The following is a 26,247-nucleotide window of genomic DNA, read 5'->3' as shown; positions in this document are numbered from 1 at the left end:
TCAGGGTTCAACCGAGCGCGAAACTGCTCTATCGTAGTACATATTAGACTAGCAGTGGCCACTTCGCGACCGCGAAGGAGGGTTCTGGAAACATGCCAGTGGGCGGGTTACTGCTGCAACTTCAAGTTGGGCGGGTTACTGTTGCTCCAATGATGAATAAATAGAGCCAGAAAATTTCTCTTATCCACTTCATTCATCGTCATCAACAAACAATTCACCATCCACAAACAATGTCTACTACTACTACCCCCATCATGTCTACAAAGAGCAATAAAACCGTCAAACATCCTGCCAAGCCTCGTGCCAAGCGCACCCCAGCTGCCAAGCCTCCAGCCAAGCGCACACGGGCTACCAAGGCTTCCAAAACCGCCGAGAGTTCTAAAACCGCAGAACTTTCTGCCAAGTCTTCCGAAACCGCCAAGCCTACCGAAATCGCCGAGCCGGTTCCCAAGCCTTTTGATTCTGGCACCCCTGCCGCCACCGCCAAGCCTACTGCTAAGCCTCCCGCCAAGCGCACCCCAGCTGCCAAGACTTCTAAGAGCGCCGAGAGTTCTAAAACCGCTGAGCTTCCTGCCAAGCCAGCTGCCAAGCAAGCCGATACCGTCGAGCCAGCTGCCGAGCCTTCTGCTTCCGGTACCCCTGCTGCCAAGCAAGCCGATATCGACGAGCCAGCTGCCGAGCTTTCTTCTTCTGGTACCCCTGCTGCCAAGCCTTCCGATACCGCCGAGCCGATTGCCAAGCCTTCCGATTCCGGCACCCCTGCTGCCAAGATTTCCGAATCCGGAAGGCTTGGTGCCAAGCCTTCCGAAACCCGCCCCATTCAGTATCATGAGTCAGCTGCTGAGGCATTAGTAATGGGTGGTGTTACCAATACTGCTACTGCTAAAAAATTGGCTAGTATGGATTGGATTAGACCTGTTATGGTTAAGGAAGACAGGGGTCCTAATATGGCAAGGCCAGTTAATGTTGAGGCTATATCGGGATACAGCAGGGGTGAATTTGCAGAGGCAGTTTGTGACTGTTGTACTGACGGTAAGGGCCCTTTTATTGAATGTGTAACTGTACAGGGTATGTTTGCAGGTAGTTGCACCAATTGCCACTACAATAGCCAAAGCAAATATTGCAATTTTCGTCCTGGTATGTAATCTACAATTCCTACAATGTCTTACAATGTGTTTACAGTGACTTACAAACATATACAACAGAAATTAAACCTCGCGAACGCTCTGCACCCATTGCAAGCTCTTCTACAGTTACTGCGGAGGGTGCAGACAGGCATAGGAGAGTTGCAAAGAGGAAGCGGTCCACTACCAAGGAAAAATGGCGGAGGCTTTTGATAGCGGTGGAGGGAGTGGCTGATGCAATTGAGGATATCATGGACGAAATGGAAGATTAAATGTAATCAGACTCTAAGTTAGTTAGAAACATTTCCAATAGCTTTAACAATAGAAAGTTTGTGTTTGCAACTCTCGCAACTATCTTACAGCTGATTACAATTGATATTTCTTTTCTGCAAGTTTATGCAAGGAGTTGTATGTGATTGTAAGCTTTGATTTGTTCCTGCAACAGTGTAATAAATGCCGTAACTCACTGCAATTGAAAGATATAAGACAGTAAGGGGTATTCTATAATGTGCAACTCTCATCCCCTCAACAGTACCTCCGGATACACTATGTTCTCAGTTTCCCTACCCCTCTCCTCTGTTTGCAAGATTCGTGACTTATTGACGTCTGTTGCCCTTGACAAAGCAACATACAATTGTCCATGGGTAAAAGATGAAGTTCGTAAATCGATCCCTACAATGTCAACTGATTGTCCCTGTGCCTTATTTACTGTCATTGCAAAACACAATCTTACAGGAAATTGTTTTCGAGTTAAGTCTCTGCAATATGGTAAGATCAAGGTTGGGATGTGCCTCATGTCGTACACCAGCTGCATACTCAGGTTCGTAAAAATATAGCTGTGCAAAGCTTGGTGAGGCGTTCTGTTGTGGATGCAATCATCAGCAAACCCGCAACCTCCGCCAGACGCTCTGGACGCTCGAGGCGCCCAGGGCGCTCGGTAGACAAACTGCCTCTCCAGAGAAGCAGCAGAGCGTTCCTGGCGCTCCCTGGCGCTTAGCATTCCGCCCTGGTGCGCACTAGGCTACTCGCGCGCCCTGGCGCGCACTAGCCCTCCCAACGCGCCCCGACAGTGATACGCTTACCCCGACGCAATGCTCTCTCGCCTGACGCTCTCTCGACGGAATGTTCTCTCGCCTGAGACTACTACCTATCTCCTGGACGCTCCTGGAGCTCTCGCGACGCCTCAGGAAGCGTTTTGTCCGCTCCTGAACCTCTCTGACGACTCCTGGGCATATCACTAATGCTTCTGGAGCACTCCCGACTGCTCCAGCGGCGCCCGACGCACCGCATTTTACCTTTCAGCGCCATGTTTTTACCAGGCATACTACTCTTTGCTTTAGTAGGCACTGCTTTGCAGAGCATCCAAAACCGTGATTCTATTACTAAATACTAACACTACAAGCGTCTTGAAATCGCCAATCGAATATAATACAGGTATATAGGTATCTCTCCAAAGCACTCGCCGCTGCTCTCCAAAGCACTCGCCATTGCGCTCCAAAGCACTCGCCGGTGCCCTACAGATCCTTTTCCTCCTCCCCTCCCTCGCGATCCTCATCTTCATCCTCCTCGCCTTCCTCTTCCGCTTCAATGCCCCGAAGTTGAGCCTGAACCACCTCTTCCTGGCCGCCACCGTTGTCGGAGATATCCCCTGGAGCACTCGGGGGTGCTCTCCGAGCATTCCGGAATGCCGCAAGATCCGCCGCTAACGCTTCGTCGTCCTCGCTAAATCCATCTTCCGGTATCACCTCAATAGTGATACCCTTCTTCTCTCGTATCTATCAAGGTTAGCCTCCGTATGCAGAAGAGCGCTCCGCCATTGTAGCACCCATCTATAGCATACCTTCTCCCGGAGGTTATCCTTGATCACCTCCAACGTTGCCTCCTGATTCTGCCTACTCCTCCCCTTCCATGTGTTGCTCATCCTGTTGAACGTTTCTACTCGTGTGCAATGTCAGCGCGCGAATCCACTATAGCTCTGGGAGCATCTGTTACTGCTCTCAAAGCACTCGCTATAGCTGTAAGGGGATCAGGGATGCTTACTGACAACACTCTCATTCTGTGACTGGAAATGGTCAGGCTTCACGTATGTTCCCGTTGACCATGCCCGAATGCCATGCCAAATTGCAGTGGATATCAGGCAAATAAATGTAGGGGTAATCCGCTCTAGGAACTCGGGGTCTTTTACCCCTCGCATCCTGACCCCATCAAAGTATTTATAGTACAATATGTCGATAATCTCTGGCGCAAGAAACCGTAGACGGTAGGTCTAGTATCTGTTAGCAGCGTTCGCGAGTGCTCTCCAAGCATTCCGGGTGTCCGGGTGCTCTCCGAGCATTGACACCCGAGTGCTCTCTGGTCATTGACACCCGAGTGCTCTCTTAGCACCCCCGGGTGCTCTCTAGGGATTGATCATACCTCGTAATGCTGCGCAGGGCTCAAGAAGCGATCATTCTTTAAAAGATACTCTACTTGAGCAGCCCTCGCCTCAGGACTCGAGAGCTTTCCAAGCCCATAGATGGTCGAATCCGCCAGGCGCCCTTTAACCTCGTGCATCAAGTGCGAACGGACTCGGGAGTGTAGACTTCTGACCTATCGTTGTCAATTACGCTTCCAGAGCACTCGTCAACGTTTCAAGGGCATTCACCTGTTTGATAACGACCTCGTCCAGATCTACCGCACATCCCACCCTGCGACTGGCAGCTGCCCACATGTTCACTACCAGTACCGAAAGCCTCGCTGCAGGTGGAAAAGGCTCATGTAGAAGAGTGTGGTCCCCGATTAGCGTGCTGCACTCCTTCTCAATCCTCTGAGCCTGCATTGAGAGAACGTTTGCACTCCTCGAGCTAGGTAACAAGGATCTCTGAGATAGGTTGCTCGCATGAATGTTAACAGTGCTCTCAAAGCGGTCGTCAGTGCTATCGGGAATACTACTAACCTCGCTTTCTGCTATAGGAGCATTTCCTTCCCTAATAGACGACGAAAGCTGTGCAATATCGTAGACTCTTGGTTGCGCTTCTGGTAAATATACCTGAGGGCTTGAGGGAATCCGGGGACTGCTCATAGAGCTCTCGCCAACGCCCTCAAAAGGCGGGGAGGAACGATAGGGGCGGTAAGTAGGTGAGGACTCCCCGTATCGAGAGCGCAATGAGGAAAGATCGATATGGCGCGTCGAAGAGCTGTAATCATGATAATAAACAGGTTCAGAAGGCCTAGACTGTGTGGGTATTGGCGGTGCTCTCTGGGATGCATTCTGGCTGGGTGCCGAAGTGGGAGCTGCTCTCCGTACTACCTTTGCACCCGGACGTGCTCCCCTCTAAATCGTTAGCGTTTTGTCCTTAACATTAATGGGTGGGATGGAGTCGAACCTGTACCACATCCACCGACACGTCGGAGGAAGCAATAACCTCCGCTACCGCTCCGGTTGGTCTCCTCCGAGCATTGCCCAGTGCTCTGGCAGTAGTCGGCTGCACTGTACGAGGCCTCTTCCCCGTACTCTGGGATCTCTGCTGAGTGGAGGCTTGAGGTTCTTCCGACTCCTCCGGGTCGTCCAGGTTCTCCTCAGAGCTCTCCTGGGCGTTCTCTGGGGAGTCATCATACTCCGAGTGGCTGGTATCGGCGGTTTCCTCCACCTCTGGCACATCCTCCTGATGCTCCTGCACTTCAACGCTGTCAGTATTGCCATCGGGGAGATGGAATTCTACCCTTCTAGGGCTGCTTCTTCCAGTGGATGTGTCGGTAGAACACAGAAGCCCTTTACGCGCTATTGGGGCGGTTGTCGACTGACTACTCCGAGTGCGGGCTGGCAGTGGAGTCAATGGTCGGCAAGGTATCTCAGACTCGTCAGTCAGTAAATCTTCATGTTCTTCAGGTCGTCTTGGGAGTCGTGGGCGCTTTGGGGCAAGAGGTGCTGAACCGGAGGAGCGCTTGGTGGGAGCCATTCTGATGGCTAGCAGGAATATCCTCAGTGCTCTAGGAGCACTCGCGGTATCTTTGATTAGAAATCAATTCTTGGCGAGAAAATTTGCGCCGCTAATCAAGAAGAATTTGCACGGCTAATCCTCCTACGGCAGGGATCCGCTCAACCGCATCATTTGTAATCACTCGTTTTACTGCACTTTGCACTTTCTGAAGCAATACCGAGTGCTCTGAGAGCAATCTAGGAGTTTGACTCGACTCTGAAATAAAAGCAATGCAATTACGACACGGAATAATCTAATCTAATCTAATCTCATCTAATCTCATCTAATCTCATCTAATACGACAAAACACATCCATTGATATATGCTCGCAAGACAAAGGAAATCCAAAACATCAAATCGTACAGCACCTCCATCTCAGTAGCACTCGCGAGTGCTCAGAGAGCACTCCATATTGCTATTCAAAAACCCATCAATTCATATATGCTCGCAAGACAAAGGAAATCCAAAACATAAAATCGTACCGCACCTCCTCCATCTCAGTAGCAGTCGCGAGTGCTCAGAGAGCAATCTGTACAGCTTTTCAAAGGTTAGTAGTGAGAAATCCGCAGGAAGAGTGGTGAGAGACTATACCAAAGGAGACTAATGATGCCCACCACCATCACCACCACCACCGCCTCCACCGCCTCCAGCTGGCCCACCACCTCCACCACCACCACCACCACCGCCTCCACCACCGCCTCCAGAAGGTCCACCACCACCACCACCACCACCACCGCCCGGAGGTCCGCCCGGAGGAGGAGGAGGAGGAGGAGGAGGAGGAGGAGGAGGAGGAGGAGGAGGAGGAGGAGGTCCGCCCGGAGGAGGATTACCACCACCACCACCACCACCACCGCCGCCCGGAGGAGGATTACCACCACCACCACCACCACCACCACCACCGCCCGGAGGAGGATTGCCACCACCACCACCACCACCACCACCGCCTCCAGCAGCAGCCGCGAGTGCGTCAGCAGCTCTCTTGGCTGCTATCCCGGCAGGCGTCCAGATTACTCCCTGTGCAAAGTTTGCGTCAGCAACCCCTACACCCAGAGGATACTTCCTCAGGTATTTGGGGTCTAAGTCGTCGATAGCATCCTGCTGTCTATCGCGACGTCTAACAAGAGTCTGGATTAGCCTTTGATTACTGGCATCAGTTCTGGGCAAATATACCCTCAGTCCTTTAGCATTTATGCGGTGATTTCCCTCCTCGTAATCAGAGTCCTCTGCTGGAATATCGATCGTGGTGTAATCGTCTTCCTCGATATGAGGGAATGCTCGTGTCAGCGGCGGTGTTTCAGCACCACCCAAATTAGCACCCGCGCCCGCTCTGTGGAGTACCGCCAGTATCCTCCGAGGTCTGCCAACGCTATTCTTCAACCAACCCTCGACCTCTTCCGAATCAGTGATCTGCACCTCCATCGGCCGAACAGGAGGATTGGATGCCGGTGGAACGTTATCGAGTGCTCCCCAGATACTCCTGATTGCTCTGCCGGGTGGGGTGTGCTTCAGGATCAAATTGCAGAGCCCTGGAAACGTTATCTTGGTCAGAACTCCAATGAACGAATTCTGATTTCGTCGATGGTTCCAGTCATAGATAGGGGGCGGGGCAACCCTGGAGAATGCTCCTAGAGCATCCGGGTCTACCACCGTAACCATTATGGAAGGTCTATCGAGATCTGCGGACACTGGGTCCCGTTTACGCTTCTTAGAGCGTTGGGCGGGCAGACCACCGTCCTCATCATCATCGCTATCGTCAGCAACTTCTTTATACTCGCGATTTCCCTGCCCCCTCGATAGCTTTTCCTTCTGCCCAACATCACCGATGAGCCACTTCAAAGCGTCCGCGAGTGCTCTGCGGGTTGCGGAATCGCCTCCGTTCCACATAGGCAGGAAACCACGGAGAGGGCGTATGTTCAACACATGGAGGCATAGAGCATCGAACGCTGCTGCTCCGGAAACGGTTTTGTTGACCCAACCGGTGTTCTGCATCTCCGCTTTGAGGCTGTTGCGGATGTTAGTGTACAATTTAGGGAGGTTGATCAAACCTAAAGCCATCTTTGCTTTGTTTGCCTCAGTCATTCTGCCGGGGTATCGGGCTTGAGAGATTGGGGATGATGCTTCTGGAGCACTGGCGTATGTTACCTGAGCACGCGAGGGAGTTTCTGGGGCACGATCTCTGCGGCTTTGCCTCTGCTCTGCCGGTGGAGGGGAACTAGGTATTGGTAGCCGACGGCGACGTCGGGATTGAGAGCTCTGTGAAGCACTGGCGACTGCTTCTGGAGCAGGGGCACCAACTGGGAGTACGGTTCTACGGACAGGGGCCGACGGTTGTGGCGGCGAGCTGCCCAATTCTGGGGAAGTGCTGGAGACTCGTTGAAGTGCTCGTCCTCCTTGGGGTTTTGGGCCTGCTGCTGTCCCTGCTGCTGGTCGCTTTGCGGAGTGTGTTGCTGGGCCTGCTGGGCCTGCTGGGCCTGCTGCTGTGCCTGCTGCGGAACGTTCGCTGTCGGACTCGGCTTCAGATTGCACTGATTCCCACTCTTTTGGGAAGAGTCTCGAGTGCCGAGTGGGCGGTGACGAGTGCTGAGGGGGCGGTGACGAGTGCTGTCGGGAGCTTGAAACCACTCGGGGATGCTTCCGGGAAGACGACGACTGCGGCGGGGGTGTCTCTTCTATCTCTTCTGGGATAGGCTGGAGGCTTTTCTGCTCTTTGCGAGACGAGGAAGGGGAGGACTTCTCGTTCTTCTTCTGCTCCTTCTTCTTCTCCTTCTTCTCCTTCTTCTTCTCCTTCTTCTTCTCCTTCCTTTCCTTCCTTCGGCGTTTTTTGCTATCTGATTCGTCGGTGTCTGGATCGCGATCTCGCTTCTTCTGTGAGCGCTCTGGAGTGCCCTGAGGGGAGGATGAAGGCTATAGTGAATATGTGATGAGTATGGTTCTGAAAGCAATAGGATTAAGGAGGATATACCATCTTATATATGATCGCTAGGTGTGCAGCTTGAAAGCTTGAACTTGAAACGAAACTTGAAACTTCAAGTTGAAGCCTAAACTTGAAACGTGAGCTGAATGCGCTTTCAAGAGGTATCTTGAAAGCTTAGATAGCAGGGAGGGGCTTGAAGTGATAGGTAGCGCTGGAAGATGGTTAGGAAGCTCTCACGATCTGGAAGGAGGAGAAGGGTGCTCTTATACCGAATACAATCAGCTATTCCAGGGCTCATCATGCTTCCGAGAGCACCCCCGTGTGCTATACGAGCATCCTCGGGTGCTGTACGAGCATCCTCGGGTGCTGTACGAGCACCCCCGGGTGCTCCCACCAGTGCTGCATATGGTGCTCCAAGCCGTGCTGAATGTTTGCTCCAATACATGACGTAGATCAATGCTCTAGGCGCACTCGAAGATTCTACTCTGGAGGTTTGATTCAATTGAATGACGTAGATGAATGCTCTAGGCGTACTCGGGAATGCTCTGACGGTAGTACCAACAGTGGTGTCGATTGGATTCCTATGTTGGGTTGGTGTTTGTGTTCTTGTTGGTGTCGGGGCTCTGTGCGCTATGAAGCTGAGTCGGAGAGTGTGTATACTCTGAGCGCATATCCGATATTAGTATCGAATTTGGCGGTGAGAATGGTCTCTCCATGATCTGAATAGCATCCGCGAGTGCTCAGAGAGAGAGAGCGAATGCTGAGAGGGTAGAACGGAGCATCGTTGGCGGCATGATTGTGGTGATTGTTGTTTCTTCTCGTTGTATGCTTGTGTTTGTGTTTGCATTATTCCGTTGGAGATGTATGACGTCAAAATCAGCCTCGCTATGGTGGAGGTGCGAGCGCAAGGCTCACAATCACTTGGCGAGCGCTCTGCAGCGAGCACTCTGTAGAGCACTCTGCACAACCGCTTGGCGGCGAGAGCCTCATTGGATGACAAATCGTTCGTAGAGCACTCTGCACCGCCTGCAGGAAAGAGCCTCCGCCTTGGCAGACTGCAAATTCTCGAGTCCAATGAAATCGTCTTGCCCTTTTTGCAGCAAGAGGTACAGCTCCTCCGCGAATTTTGACAGACATCTTCGAACGATCCATCCTTTGGAAGCAGATGAATGGCTGGGAAATCAATATTCACTGCTGGAGCACGATCAACCTGCAGAGACCCCCGACAACACTGACGAGAGCCCAGAGAGCATTCCCGATTACTATTCAGACACGCATTACGATTCAGAGTCGGACATTTTCGACCAAGATTCGGGTAACAATTCGGACCTCGAATCCGAATCATATTTCGTGATGGAAGAGGCAGATGGCGATTCAAATGGGCATAGTAGGGCATCTACGACAGTTTACGAGGGTGCTGGGGAGCCACTTTACCGCTCGGAGGACTACGACGAGTGCTCACAGAGCCTTCTCCAATACCCATGGCACCCATTCCGGTCAGCATACGAGTTCAGAATAGCACGCTATTTCACACTGTCCAAAGCCTCACAGGGGAACATCGACAGCTTCTTTCTACACGCTCCGCCGAGTAGTGGCGAGTGCTCCTACAGCACTGGGCGGGGTTTTATCAAGAGGTTGGAGGAAATGAACGATATACTGGGAAAGGCGAGCTGGAATCATTCGGAGGTGGATATTGGGGGGGAGAAGATCTCTTACTACTACCGGGATCCAATGGTAGTCGTCCGATATCTTCTAGGGCAACGTGCCTTCCGGGAGTGATTGGTGTATTCGCCCGTGGTGGAGCATAATGAATTCGGCGAGGGAATGTACGGGGAAATGCATACAGGAGATTGGTGGTGGGAGATACAGGTCCGTAAACTTCACCCTGTCCACTTGAGGTGCTCTATGAGCAGTCGATGATGCTACAGGAGCAGTCGCTAATGTCTTCTCGACAGAATACGTTACCGGAGGGGTCCACTGTCGTACCAATTATCTGCGCGTCGGATGGCACACATCTGACAAATTTCAGCGGGGACAAGAAAGCCTGGCCAATCTATCTTACCATCGGGAACATCAAGTCATCGGTGCGCAACAAGCCCACAGGGCATTCATTCATTCTCCTAGGGCTGCTACCAGTGCCACCGAAGCTCGGAAAGAATACAACACTCGTTAACTCCGTTTTAAGACGTCAGAGTCAAATGGCACTGTATCGTGCCCTTGGGGAGATCTTTCGAAGCATTCGCGAGTGCTCTCAGGAGGGCGAGCTAATCAAATGCGCCGACGGCTACGAACGACTATGCTTTCCGGTGCTCTCGGGCTGGATCGCCGATCAACCCGAGCATTCAAACTTGCAAAACATTAGCACTAGTGCTTGCCCGACATGCGAGGTGGAGTTTCACAATCTTGGGAGCACTCGTCGAAGCTCTGTGTGCAATCACGAGGACTACAGGGAGAGGGTACAGCTATTTGGCGAGAACCCGGGCAATCTAGAACCGGTAGAATACCTTGTTGCGAGATCCGTCAAAACACTCTTCAATGCTTTCTGGGGTATGCCGAGGGTTAATCCGTACGATCTCAATAAACCGGACATACTGCACAATATTTACCTGGGGATGTTGAAGCACATGATGGAGTGGATTCAGGGTTTCTTGAAGAAGCATCATCGATTGGAGGAATTCGACAAAGCTTGGGCTTCGATTGCGCCTTACCCTGGACTAGCAGTACCAAACAAGGCATATCGTTCTACCACCCAATGGCAAGGGAAAGAGATGCGGAATCTGGGGCGGGTCGTTCTAGGAGCACTCGCGGCTGCTCTGAGAAACCCGGGAGTGGCTGTCAGGAGCGACTTCGCAAAAGCTTTGAAATGCGTTCGAAGCCTAATAGACTTCCACTTAATGGCGCAATATGGGAGTCATACAACGAGCACACTGGAATATATGGAGAGCTATCTCGAGGATTTCCATAAACACAAGGATATCTTTTTAGAATTCAGGGCGTACAAGAAGACGTTAAAGGATGCGAGAGATCTGTGAATTGGAGTGTGGGAGAATAGACGACTTGAGGAGGGTTTGAACACGTGACCTTTGTGAGGAATATGTTTATAGTGCAAAGAAGATACTATTGCGCCGCTGAGTTCCAACGACAACTATGGGAGTTTGTTGCTCCTTATATACAGATAGTTCTTAGTACCACGTGATCCCCTGATTACATAATCCTAGCACTAAGCCTCCTTGTTCCAACTATGAGTCATCCCTTATACATGAGTAATTACCATACATAACCGATGTCGCAATGCCATATTTTTACACTTCCCCTCACTTGCCACATCGTATCAATTCTGACAATTTTTGGTGAGCTGGTTTTGGTAGTCCTTTGGTCATTATGTCTGCGACATTGTCTTCGGTAGGGACGTAGAGGATTTCGAAAGTTCCGGCCTCGAGTTGTTCACGTGTGTAGTGGTAGTGAACGTCGATATGCTTGGACCGGTCGTGGATACGTGGGTTCCGACAGAGTTCAATAGAACCTGTGTTGTCGGCGTGTATGAAGTACTGGTATTGTTGTTGGAGTTCGTGCAAGGCATTACGAATCCATACCAGTTGTCGAGCTGCGAGGGACAGGGCCATGTATTCGGCTTCTGTTGTTGAGACTGCGACTGATTTCTGCTTCCGGCTTCTCCAGCTGATGGCTGACTTCCCTAGTCTGAACACGTATCCTGAGAACGATTTTCTGTCATCTAGGTCTGAAGCATAGGAACTGTCTGAGAATCCGTCGAGTGTTCTAGTATTCCCCTTCGGGTAGAACAGGTTCCAGTCTTTGGTTCCGTTGAGGTATCGGAGAGTTCGCTTGGCTGCTCGTAGGTGGTCCTCGGTTGGACATGAGGAGTACTGGGAGAGAGCGGTAACGGCATGGGTGATATCAGGTCTGGTAGCTATACTTGCGTACATCAGTGATCCTATTATGGATTGGTACTCAGTTGGTTTCTCGATTTGGTCTTCCGGTTCGCCTTTGTGAAGGTTAAGGTTCGGTTCGAGTGGTGTACCAACTGGTTTGCAGTTACTCATTCCAAATTTATCCAGGATCTTATTGATGTATGCGCGTTGTGATAGTGTGATACCGTTGTTGGTTACCGTTATTTCTATTCCCAATATGAACTTCGAGTTACCGAGATCCGTACATTCGAAATCTGCCTTGAGTAGTTGTCTGATTTCTTTTCTGAATGGGGAGTCGGGTCCGAATATCATGATGTCATCTACATACACCGATATGTATAGATGGTGGTTCTTATGTATGAAGACACATGGGTCGAATTTGGCTGGGACGAATCCTTTCCGTTGAAGGGAGTCTGCTAGGCAAGCATACCATTCACGGGGTGATTGCTTTAGTCCGTATATGCATTTTCGAAGTTTACAAACCTTGTTGTCCTGCCTGTAGCCTTCAGGCAGTTCCATGTAGATTTCCTCCTTGAGTACACCATACAGGAAGGCTGACTTGACGTCCATTTGTTGTGGTATCCAACCGTTGTGTGCAGCTAGTGCCAGTAGGAGCCGTAGAGAATCATATCGTGCAACGGGGGCGAAGGTCTCATCGTAGTCTTGGTACTGTACTTGGGTGAAGCCTTTAGCAACGTACCTTGCTTTGTACCGCTCGATTGTTCCGTCCGCGTTGTGTTTCACTTTGAATACCCATTTTCCTTTGACTACTGCTCGGTTGGATGGTCTGTTGACAATATCCCAGGTATGGGCTTTGTCAAGGGCGTCTTTCTCAGTTTGTATCGCCTTTTTCCATAGGTGTTGATCGTCGCTCTGCATAGCTTGATTGAAGGTAGAAGGTTCTGTTACGAGGTGTATATGGTAGTTCGGGGGGAGTTTGGATACGTCTTGATATTCCGTGTCTAACTCAGCCCTATAACGTCTGAAGTCTTCTTTGTATTGATCGATTAATTCTTGTTCAGTGGCTTTGTTTCCTGGGCCATTTTCTTTCACATCTTCGATATAACTTGTAAGTAACTTCTGTTGTTCTACTACCTTTTCGTCATACTCCTTCCTTCGTACTTCTATTTCAATTTCTCTATTTTTTCGCTGGCGTATTCGATCTGATCGTTTTGGAGGTTGTGGTGGTGTACCTTTGGGTGTCGTTGACACAAGTGGTTTTCCTTTGAAGCCTTTGAATGGTACGACTGGTGCTGGAATTTTCTCCCAGTTGTCTCTTGGGTCTCGCGGTTGTCCCATAGGTACGGCAGGTTGTTTTCCCTTGTCTGGTGTAGCCGGTGGTGGTTTTCTAACCAGTTCCGGTGATTCCGGGAACAATCCTGGCATTTCTGTACGGTCCTCTTCGATTGCATTTGACTCGGGTTCTGGATCAGACCTGTCTTCTGATTCGTATCCGTCGTCTGATGGTGCATTTGCCGTTTCTGGTTTCAGGCTGGGGATGAAGTCGAGTTCCACTGAGACTTCCCCTGATTCAGGAGGGGGGAATGTGACGTCCCGACTTTCAATTACCCTATGTTGTGTTCCTATCCAGATACGGTATATTTTATCACTGTCTGAGTATCCAACTATGATTCCTTCATACGCTCGGGGTGCTAGTTTGCTTCCTGCTGTCCTAGAGTTTTCTGGGATGTGGACGTAGCATTTTTTGCCGAATGGTTGAAGGTGTTGTATACTTGGCTTGGTTCCTTTCAGGGCTTCAAAGGGGGTCTTTCCCTTAAGCGTACTGTGAGGTAGCCTGTTTTTGAGGTAGACAGCTGTTGCGTATGCTTCTCCCCATAACGACTTAGGATGGTCCATGATCATGCACCTGACCATTGTGGTTACCGTCCTGTTGAATCGTTCTGCAACTCCATTAGATTCAGGAGTGTATGGGGGAGTCTGTTCATGAACTATTCCTTGTGAATCGAAGTAGTTCGTTATGTCCTTGTTGATGTATTCACCACCACCATCCGTTCTGAATCTCAGTATTGTTGTGCTATACTGTTTTTCGATCCTTGTAACGTAGTCCTTGATGGCCTTCTTTGCGTCTTCTTTCTGTTTCAGGAGATATATCCATGCGAAGCGGGTGTAATCATCGATGAAGGACATATAGTACTGAGCTTTCCCTTGTGACTGTATACTGAACTTTCCAGATAGATCTGAGTGGATTAGTTCGAATGGTCGTTTGGATCTAGTACTAATTGGTGCAGGTTTCTTATGTACGCTTTTTGATAGTGCACATTGACTGCAGTGGAAACTTTCTGGTTTAGGAGGCAGCCTTTGAATGTCGTGATACAAGTTTTCTAGTGTCGCAGGGTGGCCTAACGCTTGATGCCATTCATCGTAAGAGGTCAAACGAACTGTATTGCAAACTACTTGTACATTCCAAAGTCCCTTTTCCAATTTTGCCCAAATTATTCCTTTCTTTTCTTTTGTAACCAACTTGCTTCCTCCTCCTGACTCCGTTCTAAATCCCTTTTTGTCGAGCACGGTTTCGGAGACCAATCCCACATTTCCCAAGGTTGGGACCAACAGCACATCGGTGAGGAGTATGGAAGATCTACTTCCATCGGGAAGGTGGCAGCTGAAACTAGCGCTTCCCATTCCGGTGACAGCGTGGTTGGTTCCATCAGCTGTTCGGACGTTGCCGGTGTGAGGTCGGATGTCGATGAGTTGGTCTTGGAAGGGTGTGACGTGAGAGGTCGCTCCAGAATCAAGGATCCAAGTAAGGGGTTGGGAGTTGTTGTGGCGTACCATACAGATAGTGGTTGTAGAGTCATTTACTACAACCGATGCCGAGTTGTCCTTTCTCCTTCCCTTTCTGTTCTTGTTCTGTTCTTTGAGCTTTCTGCATTCCGTGTACTCGTGGCCTTTGTAAGGCTGTCCCCTTTTCTTGCACCAGGTGCATTCCTTGTCGCTTGTGGTACTCCTGGTATGGAGTACCTTGTTCCCTGTTTGAGGGGCTACCTCATCCAGGTTCTGTAGTCGTTGGCGTACGTCTTCGTAGGTAACATCCTGTTTGGTTTGGATGTTGTCGACGACGTTGCTCATCGATTTGGGTAGCGAACTTAGGAGGAATGCCGCCATGGCTTCGTTGGATTTGGTGAGGGGTAGGAGAGCCTGAGCGAGTTTGTGGTCTGCGCTTTGGCATCTGGACTTGAGAGTATTCCAGTTCGCATCGAAGGTCGCGAGATGCTCGGTCAGTGATCCGCCTTCTTGCATCTTCGTGTCTAGGACGCGGCTGAGGAGGGTGATCGTGGTGTTGGGTGAGACACGATCGTAGAGGTCTTTGAGCGCCTTCCATGCGTAGAATGCATTTTCGGCGGAGACGACTGTTGGTTGTATTTCTTCGCATACAGCAGAGATGAGAAGGCTGTGCATTTGTTTACGAGCCTTCTTTATCTCGGTTTTGCTGAGTTCGGTGTCATTCTCGTCAGGGTTCTCGATGCTCAACGCTTCCCACCAGTCTACAGCGTCGAACGTTATCCTCCAGGCACTCGCCCAAGTTTGATAGTTGGATTGCCCTTGTAGTTTAGGGAGTCCATCAAACTTGAGACGAATGTTACTGGTGGCTGTGGTCTCTGAGGGTTTAGTCTCAGCAGCACTGGATGACGATTCTCCACCTGAAGGCATGATGTTGTATGAAGTGTTGTTGAGTTAAGCGAGGTGGCGATGGTGTAGTGCGGATTCTATTTGGCAGAACCCGGGCTCATAACCTGTGAATTGGAGTGTGGGAGAATAGACGACTTGAGGAGGGTTTGAACACGTGACCTTTGTGAGGAATATGTTTATAGTGCAAAGAAGATACTATTGCGCCGCTGAGTTCCAACGACAACTATGGGAGTTTGTTGCTCCTTATATACAGATAGTTCTTAGTACCACGTGATCCCCTGATTACATAATCCTAGCACTAAGCCTCCTTGTTCCAACTATGAGTCATCCCTTATACATGAGTAATTACCATACATAACCGATGTCGCAATGCCATATTTTTACAAGATCGAACGAAAGCAATTAGTGGCTCCCAGAGCACCCAGCGAGGCTTGGAGGAGATCCGGGAGATTCGGGAAAGATCGCACTTCAACTTCATCAAATTGCACGTCTTAATGCACTACCGGGAGCACGTTGAGCGCTTTGGTAGCATTCCTCAATACTCCACGGACGTCAGCGAGCTTGCCCATGTACGGCAGGTAAAAGAAGCTTACAGAGCGTCCAACAAGGTTGATGCTGCGACGCAGATACTGGACTATGGAGGGAGGCGATTGGCGTTAGAGATTCGAATTCTGAATCTGAAAGACATCGTCGGAGGTTCTGAGAGCACTGACGACATCCTCTGGAGCCATCGGGATAACCTCAAGGAGTTGCTCGACATTTTCAAGATCGAGGACCGCAAGAAAACGCCAAATGAACGCTCAATAGTAGAAAGCGGACTGCCCCTGAAGCGTCTTTGCAACCCCTCCGCGAAATCGGAAAGACTTTTCAACGTGGCAGACGGACTGCAAATGAGCCATCTCACGCTATATCGCCTGATAAAGGAGTATGCCGAGGATGCGGGATGCTCTCAGAGCTTTGCCGGAAGCTCTGAGAGCATGTTGGAGCGCCGGGTGGAGGTTTTCACATGCTTGCAGGTTCCGATACCAATCTTCCAAAGGCCTGACGTATACGAGGTTCACAACATCAGGTGTACGGGAACAGCATCTTTTAGGAAGGGGAAAATAAGAAAGGATTGGGCATGGGTATCGGTAGGTTCCTCAGAGCAGTGGGGAGTGTTTCGGGGACGCTTACCAGGACGTGTGGAGGCTCTGTTCAAGGTGCGGGATAGCACAGGGCGCGCACATAGACTATGTGTAGTTGAGCTGCTTGAGGCGAAGGATCGTGGTATCGCTGATAGCTCACATGGGCTGCTGAAGGTCTGTAGGAGGAGGAGGAAGAGGATGTGGGTCGTGAATATTCGGAGTATATTAGGAATGGCCCATTTGTTCGAGGTGGATGCTGGCAATTGGCTGGTAAATACTAGGATAGATTTGCGTACGTGGAATGAATTCAGTTGAATGCTGTAAAGCATTCCCGAGTGCTATGCAGTGATGTGAGAGGATCACCGAGTGCTATGCAGTGATGTGAGAGGCTTACCGGGTGCTATCCAGTGAGAGCATTACCGAGTGCTATCCAGTGATGTGAGAGGATTACCGAGTGCTATCTAGTGATGTGAGAGGATTACCGAGTGCTATCCAGTGATATGAGAGGAATACCGAGTGCTATCCAGTGATATGAGAGGAATACCGGGTGCTATTCAGTGAATGCTCTGAGGGCAGTGGCGAGTGCTCTACGAGTGGAATGTTAGACCCAATAGGACCGTCTAATTCAAAATTCGTGTCGTTCTGCTAGTACGCATGCGGATTGGAAGAGGGAGGTGAGTATCGGCCGCTCAGTATCTGAGTCTGACTATCCAGCAAGCCAGCTCCAGGAGGGCGCGGTAGGCAGGCATTGGTCTTCCGACCAGTAAAGTCATCCTGCACCTTTTTCCAGTCCATGTTTGCTGCTTATGCATGGACATTGAGCTTTTCAGACGAGCCGTACCATGGCCTCAACCTCAAGGCTTATGCCTTTCACGAATCGACAGATACATACACGTTCGTCAAAGGTTTGGTAGCCATCTCCAGTATACACGACAGTGCTCGTATCAGTATTCCGCGACTGACCGTTCAGCGGCGTGAAGAATACCCACGTGAGATATCGTTTGAGGGACCGGCGATGCCTACCTTGCCTTTGAAGAAAGCGTATCGATTCATATGGGTCTAAGTGGGGGGTGTCCCACCTTGAATAGTATTATTAAAGATGTTTCCGCAGCTCTACGAGCATTGGTCAGTGCTATGGAAGCATTCGTGGTGCTCTCCAGACGTGAGCAATATCTCTTGGCAGTGCCTGGAAAAACTCATTGACGAAGAGTGTCTTGGCGTGGGCGATATGCTCTGGCGGTGCCTGGCGAGCAGCTCGTTGAGAATGCTCTCCTGGCGCAGATAGTACTGACGAGTGCTCTCTAGGCGTGAGCGATATGCTCTGGCAGCGCCTGGCGAGCAGCTCGTTGTGATTTGATCTCCTGGCGCAGATATTACTGACGAGTGCTGTCAGGGCGCTGACGCTGTCTCCTGGTGGGCCCCGACACGTCCGTGATTCGTTGCCAGTCCCTGGGCGGAAACTCATTAGTTGATCGTTCTTCAGACGCAGGAGGCATACCCAGGCGTGTCATGGCGGAGAGAGCATCGCCGGGTGCTCTCAGGACGAGCACCATATCGCCTGGAGGTGCATGACGCGTGAAAGTGCACGACGCGCCTAGAGAAGATTGCGGAGAGAGCATTGCTGGGTGCTCTATGGATGTAGGTGATATCGCTCAGAGTACTCTGTAGACAGTAGCATTAGCGAGTGCAAAGAAGCTCATTAGGGAGTACGAATATGCTGCTCTGACAGCGGACTGCTTGGAGCGAGTGCTCTGCTTGGATCGAGTGCTCTGCTGGAGCGAGTGCTCGAGTTGCAGTCGTGAAAAGCTCTCTTCTCTGACGTGGTCAGATGATTGGCACTGCGCTCTGGCGGAGTGTATAGACGATTATGCGCCCTGGTGCTGCCAGACAGAGAACATACTGCTCTGGGGGCGTCGGGCGCGGATGCTAGGATCGCCTGGCGCGAGCACCCTGCTGTGGCGACGCCTGGCGCGAGCACCCTGCTGTGGCGACGCCTGGCGCGAGCACCCTGCTGTGGCGACGCCTGGCGCGAGCACCCTGCTGTGGCGACGCCTGGCGCGAGCACCCTGCTGTGGCGACGCCTGGCGCGAGCACCCTGCTGTGGCGACGCCTGGCGCGAGCACTCTGCCCTGGCGGCGCCTGGCGTGCCTGGCGCCCAGGGCGTAGGCGCTGCGCCCTGAGGAATAGCAGAGTTTGCTGATGCATGGTCCTTGTATATGGTAAAGCTCTCCATGGATTTGAAAACATTGCAAACCACCACTTTGCGCTGGAGCCCGTTGATCAGCAGTATATTTTACCGATGTAAACGTGAGTGCAGAATTGTATTCACGAATACTGGTCCGAAATCTTCTTGCAACCGGATCAGGAGACTGCAAAAGATATTGTAAGTACGGAGGTGGTGCTTGCAAAGGTAACAGCTGAATATCTCCCTTTTTACAACAGATTTCAAAGCGTGGCTTTATCTTTGAACTTGCTGCAATTCGCTCATCAATCCAATGCAAAGCTGAACAGGACTCGCAAACGATCGTCATTGAGCCCATATTCAATTCTTTCCATTGTAAACGGGAATTGAGAAATGCGCAAGGAAAGGCAGAACGTATTTCTTGTCTTACAGCTCTGGGTGGGGATAGCTATCAACAGAAGTTGTAAGCATTTATAAGATGCAATTCTTAAGTATTATAGTACATACCTCTAATGTTTCTACTGTTTGCCCGGCTCGCAAAGAAGCACGTCTTTGTCTCATCTCCGCTTGTCTTCTCTGCCAATTGTCAAATAATGTGTCTATTGGTTGTTGCAGAGATACATACCAAACAATCTCTACATGATCTCAAAAGAGAACCGCGGCGGTTTCTATCATATTCCGCAATGGCTTTATCATGCTTGCATTGGGAGCATTTGGCAGTAGACATGATTGTGAGGTATGAATGCTTTTTGTTAAGATAATTGAATTGAAAGATGGTGGGGAATGAAATTTGTGGTCAAGAAGGTGTAGTTACCCATCCCTTGAAAACCGGGTTTTTTTTTCTTTGGTTACCCTACCTCCCCAACCTGTTCCCATCCCATAAAAATACTATTGTTACCGCACCTCTGCACCCCTGTCACCAACCCCTGTCCAATTCCGAAAACGGCTTAGCTTCTTATTTTTGAGAAACACTGTATTGTAGTACTATATAGATATAAGCCCCTTGAGGTATGATTACTGTTACTAATCTTTCGTCTAGAGGTCAGAAAACGGCCAATGGCGGAGAACGGGACCTGAGGTCCTCATAGTTAACAGAGAGTCAGCTATATATTCTACCCGTTTGGAAGCAAGATACAACCAGTTGTCGAGAGATGTCGATCATAGGACACTCTCACGATTCACCGGCCGAAGCGACCAAGACTACATTAACCTCCGGGGAAGGATCGAGGACTGTGTCAAAGAAGCACCAGACGTTATAAGAAGAAGATTTACAGAGCTTTCGAAACGTAACATTAACACCGACTGTTTTAGATATCATTTGATCTTCTGCGACTAACCGTGTGTGATTTTTGCAATCCTTAGTGAAAACGGAGGGTAGTCACAGTAATCGATACACTGTACCATTCGAGCTGGAATATCATCGAAATACCAATTTCACGGGAAGGAAGGAGTTACTGCACAAGCTCAAGTCAATGATCGACGAGGAGGAGCCACGTATCATCGTTCTCCAAGGGATGGGGGGTATCGGTAAAACCCAAGTTTTGCTAGAGTACGTATACCAACATCACGCAGAATTCAGTTCTGTTTTCTGGGTAAATGCCACCAGTAAAGAAACAACCACAGCAGGGTTCAGATCGATAGTCCAACGATTGGTTGACCACCATGCAAATCTTATGTCTGCGTCGTCATTACCCGACTATGGACAGATAGCACTGGGGCTGGGTATTTCTGGATTATTGAACCCAGATGGGCAGATTCGCGCCGAGGACGAAGTTAACGAACGCATCGTTGCTGCTGTTAAAAGATGGTGGGCCCAAGAAGAGAATGACAACTGGCTTCTGGTTCTTGACAATATCGATGATCTAGAGTCTTTCAGCATCCGCGACTTTATACCAGCTGCTGCATATAGACGATCCTTGTGTCGAGTAGAAGGACTAGGTGGGCCCGAGTGGCCACTGAACTTGGGGTCGAATTGATGCTAACCTATAACGCGGTACACCTGTTACTGCGTAGTTCAGGTCGTCTGAACGGACACAACATCCACGATACTAATACACTCAAAGATCAAGGCGCAGAGACCTCCGCCGCCGAGGAGGTGGCCAAGAGACTTGGATCCCTCCCTCTAGCAATCGATCAAGCGGGCACCTATATCGCAGCGCGTCAGATAACGTTTCAGAAGTACCTAAGCCTATACGAACGTAATTTTAAAAATATAATGAAGGAAAAGCTTCTAAGTACAGCATGGGCGTATCGAGATAAAACCATCATTACTACCTGGGAGGTCTCATTTGAAGCAATAAAAGCTGAAAATGAAGAAGCCGCCGACCTCCTACTTATATGCGCGTTTATTTCCAATCAAGACATATGGGAAGATAACCTCAACCGAGGGATGGGATGGGACGCACACTGTACTGTCTACATTCAACCCCTAGTACTCTATGTAACCTGACGCTGACTTTCTAAAAGCGGGAAGAAGACTTCTTGACGCACTCAATCTCCTCTTCTCGTATTCACTAGCTCATCGCAAAGCTAACAGGGAGTGCTTTCACATCCATCCAATAGTTCATCGGTGGGCCTTGGAGCGACTTGGAGATAAGGAGCGAGCACAGGAAACAACCGAAGTAAGCGCACTGCTTGGGCGAGCGCTTTCGCGCACCGGTTATAGAACGACCAGTCAGTGGAAGTATGAAGAGCGTATATCTCCACATATCGAACACTTTAGGGAACATATCGAGATTTATTTGACAACACTGCCCCCAGAGACGAAGTATTTGTCTGGGATCCTCTGGATGGTGGAATTCTATCATGATTGGAAGCGCCACCAGAGCGCGGAGGGACTGCTGTTATACATGCTTGAAGGGTGCAAAGAAACCTTGGCAGTTGATGATCCAAACACGCAGCACATCATGAATCTCTTAGGCGTGTCCTATCGATATCGTGGACTGGTGGAAAAGGCGAAAGGTTTACTCACACATGTTCTAGAAACGCGCAAGCGGTTACTGGGGGACGAGCATGTGAATACATTGAATACTGCGCACGAACTATTCATTTTATATAGGGATGAAGGGCAGCTAGATGAGGCAGAGGTAATTGGAATGCAAGTTCTTGAAGCGAGGAAACGAATACTTGGAAACGAAAATAAGGCTACCTTAATGTCTCTAGGCGAATTAGCCATCCTCTACGAGCTCCAAGGACGGTCGGCGGAAGCAGAAACATTACACCTGCAGGCGCTGGACATATCTACCCGAACACTAGGAGAGGAAAATCCGGATACTCTTACAGTTCTACACGACCTTTCCCATCTCTACGTTTCGCAGGGACGTTTGGAGGAGGCAGAAACACTATTGCTGCAGGTGATAGAGGCGGCAAGCCAAACTCTCGGAAAGGAATATCCAAGCACCCTTCACAGTATGCACCTCCTTGCGGAGGTATATAAGAGTCAGAAACGATTAGCAGCGGCAGAGACAGAGACAATACTTCTGTAGGTGTCAGATACGTGGAGTCAAATACTAGGAAAGGAACATCCAGACACCCTTAGCAGTATGCATGCCCTTGCCTCTGTCTATTATAGGCAGGGACGCTTGGAAGAAGCAGTGATATTAATGCTGCAGGTGGTGGATGCGCGGAGTCGAGTATTAGGAAAGGAACATCCAAAAACCCTTCGCAGTATGCGAAACCTCGCGGGTTTATATGGATGCATAAGCGGCAGGGACAGCCGGTTGGCAGAGGCAGAAAAGGTGACCGCAGGTACGACCGAATAAGGTGCGCATGAAATACACACCAGCATGAAATACACTTCCGCCCCCCCACCACAAAATCCTCAACTGCTATATCCCAACCGTTTCAATTCTTAAATAGTACCTACTTCCGTCATAAATGACGAGCGATTTCTTTCTTCTTTTAAGCTTTGTACGGTCCACATTTTCTAGGTTGATGCGCAAGGTTATATCGCTATAGCAGAATAATGTTGTTCGTATATGTACTCTTTAGGCTTTTCTTGGGGGGTGCGATGTCTAGTCGATTGAGCTAGTCTGCGTGCCTTGATACGCCGGGAACGACGCCACCCGAATCGACTGTTGGTCTCGCCGGTACAGTTCTCACTAGGCTGACAATAAGGAGTAGATAGTTGTGGCTTTTGGTTTTGATAGAATCCCAATGGCTACATATGATGTATATATTTGATACTATGATACTCTCGTGATCAGCTATAGCATACAAGTATATATATTGTTTGCATTCTGCCTATTGACGGTTTCTGTCTGCTTGGAATAAGGTATACCTCAACTAGTATCTTAGTACCCGTGTTCTAACTCCTTTCAAAAGTGAAGGCCCGCTAAAAAGATCCCCTCTTAATTGCATCTTTTTCTTTTCTCTCTGGACCTTTAGACCTCCTAGCTTCTGGTGGCCCGCATACCTCGAGTATTTTACATCCGACTACCGACTTTACACCGATTCACTCTGTCCTAACTCAACTTCTTTCATTCAGGACCGGCTCGGCCCATGCATGTCGGTATTTGTCAGGTTAATGATTAATTCCCATCAATGGTGAATTGTGCCAACGAGTGATTTCTCATGAAGACACGGCCACCTAATATATCGTGAACAGCGTTGTTTTAAGTAAACTCGGCTACGATCTTTTATTCATATCCCCCCGCAATTCTACTGAGAACCATTGATTTGATAGTTGCACGTACAAAGTTGAATTTCCGGAGGGTTAAATCATTGAAAATAATCATGTTGGTCAAACTAATCAATCTTTAATTTATCATGGCTACATTTACATTAATGAGCCCATGATTTTTCGGAGTTTAATATGGAAAGTGCAGTAGGAAATTAAAGACTCTAGGCTGTAAAGGTAACGGTCGACCACTGGGAGATGTAGCTCCGCAAAGGTTTTTGCACGCCAGTAATCAAGGTTGAGGATATCAGCTCCACCGGATTTATTTCGCTAATATTTTGTCAGCTAGTCATCGTATTCATAACACACACTCTGCGAAGGATAATCATGTTGATTCATAAAACGCTTTACATAATGGGGAAAGAAAGGATTGAACGAAATAATTCGAAGAAATTGACTCAAAGGAATAAATAGAAAAAGAGAACGTATTTTCAGACGTGTCACTCCACCCACAAGGAAACAGAATAAAGAAAAAGGGAAATCATAAACTCTCAAACAGTTGCAGCCACTTCCTGTTGGGCCTCGTTGTTTTTTTGCCCAACACCATCTTCCGCATATATATCTGAGCTGCCTTGGTACCCTCGACCTCCTCCTGGGCCTCGTTGTTCTTTGCCCAGCACCATCTTCCGCACATCTGAGCTGCATTTTGGTCTCTCGATTCGCGTAGAAATAATGTCACAGCTAAAGATAGCGGGCGTCGCTAAAACCATTACTAAACAAGCTGGGCTTCTGGGACGTAGCTGATTGCTTTGCCATAGTCCTGGCACAGTTTACCCACACTGTCTGAGAACATGTACAGCGAGTATAAAACATAGCGAAACGTAGAAGTTTATTATGTATTATAGCGTGATCAAGATTTCAACTAGATCTCCAGTTTTCATGATACAGTTCAAGCCCGCGTTTAGGAGGTTCCATATGTCGTCTGGACTGGGAGTACCTACGATCAGTGATATATATATATTTATATCCAGCGCACAATGATTACTATCAAATAGACAAGACATTTGGGCCAACAGTTGGGTTTTCCATCCGCACTCCCTTCTACGCAATCTACACAGTCTCACCATGAGTAGAGTAGTTGGTATTGATCGCGATAATCTCATTTTCTAGGCCTGATAGCATACAATTAATGAATTATCAAGCAATCCGAGTGATATTTCGTGCACGCATGACTATGACATGTTGTTCTTATTAACTCAATGATTGTACATAATAGCACTTTTAATCATGCACATAGATGCAATCGGAAGCCCTAATACTGACTCCATAAGTTCTCCGCAAGTGATCCTGCGAGCGTGGTAGTTTGAGTTTGTAGACACACTTGTACAACCTCAGGCAACTGGCCGCTTCAGCTTAGCGGTTGGTGAATAAGCTCGATCTCGCTTGGTATAGTCGTTGACGCGGCGGACGGAGGTCAGAAGAAACGTAGCGGTTTAGATCACATTGGATAGGTGTCGCCAGTCGACTACCTCCAGTTAACAGTGCTTCCTCTCCCTCTTGTTATCACCACAGAATACACACGCTTCTATTGGCTGGCATTACTACGCTATATTCGTATCGTCGGCGGAGAATAGAGAGTGATCACAACAGCCAGCCAGCACCATGCACCGGAACTAGTGACCGTGCATCTAGTACATACACACTTCATATTTACCTCTCTCCTCTAATCCCACATGTACAGGTTGCGACAGGGTGGCCCTTATGAGTTGTGCGGTATAAGCAATTCCTGACTCTTTCGAATTTCGTCAGCTGCCAGTTCTCATAAGGCTTCGAGTGTTGTATCTTCTCGTATGAATAATCGTTCTATCTGCTCAAAATCAAATTGTAGGCACTCGTAGCCAGCATCATAAGCTGTGTTACTCTTCTTTTCTTGACACCGAAAATGCGCCAAGACCCTAGCTTTGCATGGCTTCAAGGAAGTCTTCTAAGTTCAAGCCCATATAGCTTCTCCTATTCTCTTCCAGAAGCCTCTCTTAAGTGATGTATTTCACTGCAAGTCTTTCATCTTTCCGGGTCCTATTGATCATTGATAGCATTAATTGCGTTGTTAGCGGCAATGGTTTGGTTGTCAACAGGTGCACTACAACCCTAGGCAATGTTGCTTATGGCAGAGTTATGATTTCCTTTGTACTATATTTTCTGTCAGATAAAGATTTTTATCTTCTGCCATTGGTCTTAGTCTTGTGTTGCTGTTTTCTAAAGATTACAAATTTTGTGCTAGAGCCTTGTCCCTGTGTATAGCACCCGTAATTTAAAACCGAACATACCTAGCTGAATTGATACAAAAGGGCGTTGGGTCATAATATGGCGAATTAAGAAAAAACACTTCATCTCAGGCGCGCTTGTACCCAGGGTGTTGGAAAGTGATGCACATTTTGGCCTGACAACGCCCAATTTCCCCAAATACATATATTTTGGCACAATGCAACACGCTCCCTAAATTCAAACTTCTAGTGTAGAACATCTCTGTAATGCCTAAGAATACATTTGGTGTTATTTAGATATAAAATAACCATTCCTCAGGCAAGAAGTCGCTATTAGGTAGCCCAAACCAGTAGCAAAAAACCAAAAAAAGTATCAATGACTGACCTTTTTTATTTATTTTTTCATTATGAAAGGAATGTGCACACTTAAATTCACCTCAAGATAGACTTGTGTGAAGACTAGTTCTCTCATGGTTGAGATA

The 26,247-nt window shown here is 49.0% G+C and overlaps 7 protein-coding genes across 7 annotated transcripts; 4 read left to right on the top strand and 3 right to left on the bottom strand.

Annotated features, from left to right (window-relative positions):
* Nucleotides 1-230: 230 nt before the first annotated feature.
* H6S33_008551 (uncharacterized protein) lies at nt 231-1,396 on the top strand (the record flags this gene model as incomplete). Its single annotated transcript, XM_044839911.1, has 2 exons — nt 231-1,032; nt 1,206-1,396. 2 exons carry the CDS (start codon nt 231-233, stop codon nt 1,394-1,396), a joined length of 993 nt encoding a protein of 330 aa, XP_044688096.1.
* A 1,242-nt stretch (nt 1,397-2,638) lies between these two features.
* H6S33_008550 (uncharacterized protein) lies at nt 2,639-5,062 on the bottom strand (the record flags this gene model as incomplete). The annotated part of the gene is made up of 6 exons (XM_044839910.1): nt 2,639-2,899; nt 2,965-3,059; nt 3,165-3,390; nt 3,540-3,713; nt 3,769-4,437; nt 4,490-5,062. 6 exons carry the CDS (start codon nt 5,060-5,062, stop codon nt 2,639-2,641), a joined length of 1,998 nt encoding a protein of 665 aa, XP_044688095.1.
* A 4,875-nt stretch (nt 5,063-9,937) lies between these two features.
* On the top strand, nt 9,938-11,029 carry H6S33_008549 (uncharacterized protein; the record flags this gene model as incomplete). The annotated part of the gene is made up of 1 exon (XM_044839909.1): nt 9,938-11,029. The coding sequence occupies one exon, from the start codon at nt 9,938-9,940 to the stop codon at nt 11,027-11,029; it is 1,092 nt and encodes a 363-aa protein (XP_044688094.1).
* A 282-nt stretch (nt 11,030-11,311) lies between these two features.
* On the bottom strand, nt 11,312-15,598 carry H6S33_008548 (uncharacterized protein; the record flags this gene model as incomplete). Its single annotated transcript, XM_044839907.1, has 1 exon — nt 11,312-15,598. One exon carries the CDS (start codon nt 15,596-15,598, stop codon nt 11,312-11,314), a length of 4,287 nt encoding a protein of 1,428 aa, XP_044688093.1.
* A 473-nt stretch (nt 15,599-16,071) lies between these two features.
* On the top strand, nt 16,072-17,016 carry H6S33_008547 (uncharacterized protein; the record flags this gene model as incomplete). The annotated part of the gene is made up of 1 exon (XM_044839906.1): nt 16,072-17,016. The coding sequence occupies one exon, from the start codon at nt 16,072-16,074 to the stop codon at nt 17,014-17,016; it is 945 nt and encodes a 314-aa protein (XP_044688092.1).
* A 1,550-nt stretch (nt 17,017-18,566) lies between these two features.
* Nucleotides 18,567-19,241, bottom strand: H6S33_008546 (uncharacterized protein; the record flags this gene model as incomplete). Its single annotated transcript, XM_044839905.1, has 1 exon — nt 18,567-19,241. The coding sequence occupies one exon, from the start codon at nt 19,239-19,241 to the stop codon at nt 18,567-18,569; it is 675 nt and encodes a 224-aa protein (XP_044688091.1).
* A 336-nt stretch (nt 19,242-19,577) lies between these two features.
* Nucleotides 19,578-22,368, top strand: H6S33_008545 (uncharacterized protein; the record flags this gene model as incomplete). The annotated part of the gene is made up of 5 exons (XM_044839904.1): nt 19,578-19,619; nt 19,923-20,169; nt 20,246-20,821; nt 20,902-21,291; nt 21,350-22,368. 5 exons carry the CDS (start codon nt 19,578-19,580, stop codon nt 22,366-22,368), a joined length of 2,274 nt encoding a protein of 757 aa, XP_044688090.1.
* Between the last annotated feature and the right edge of the window lie 3,879 nt (nt 22,369-26,247).

This window comes from Morchella sextelata (genome assembly GCF_020137385.1).
Source record: "Morchella sextelata strain SCLS chromosome Unknown scls_26, whole genome shotgun sequence".
NCBI classification, from domain to species: Eukaryota; Fungi; Ascomycota; class Pezizomycetes; order Pezizales; family Morchellaceae; genus Morchella; species Morchella sextelata.
Note: the sequence above shows the minus strand (reverse complement) of the source record. Positions and strands in the feature narration are given on the sequence as shown.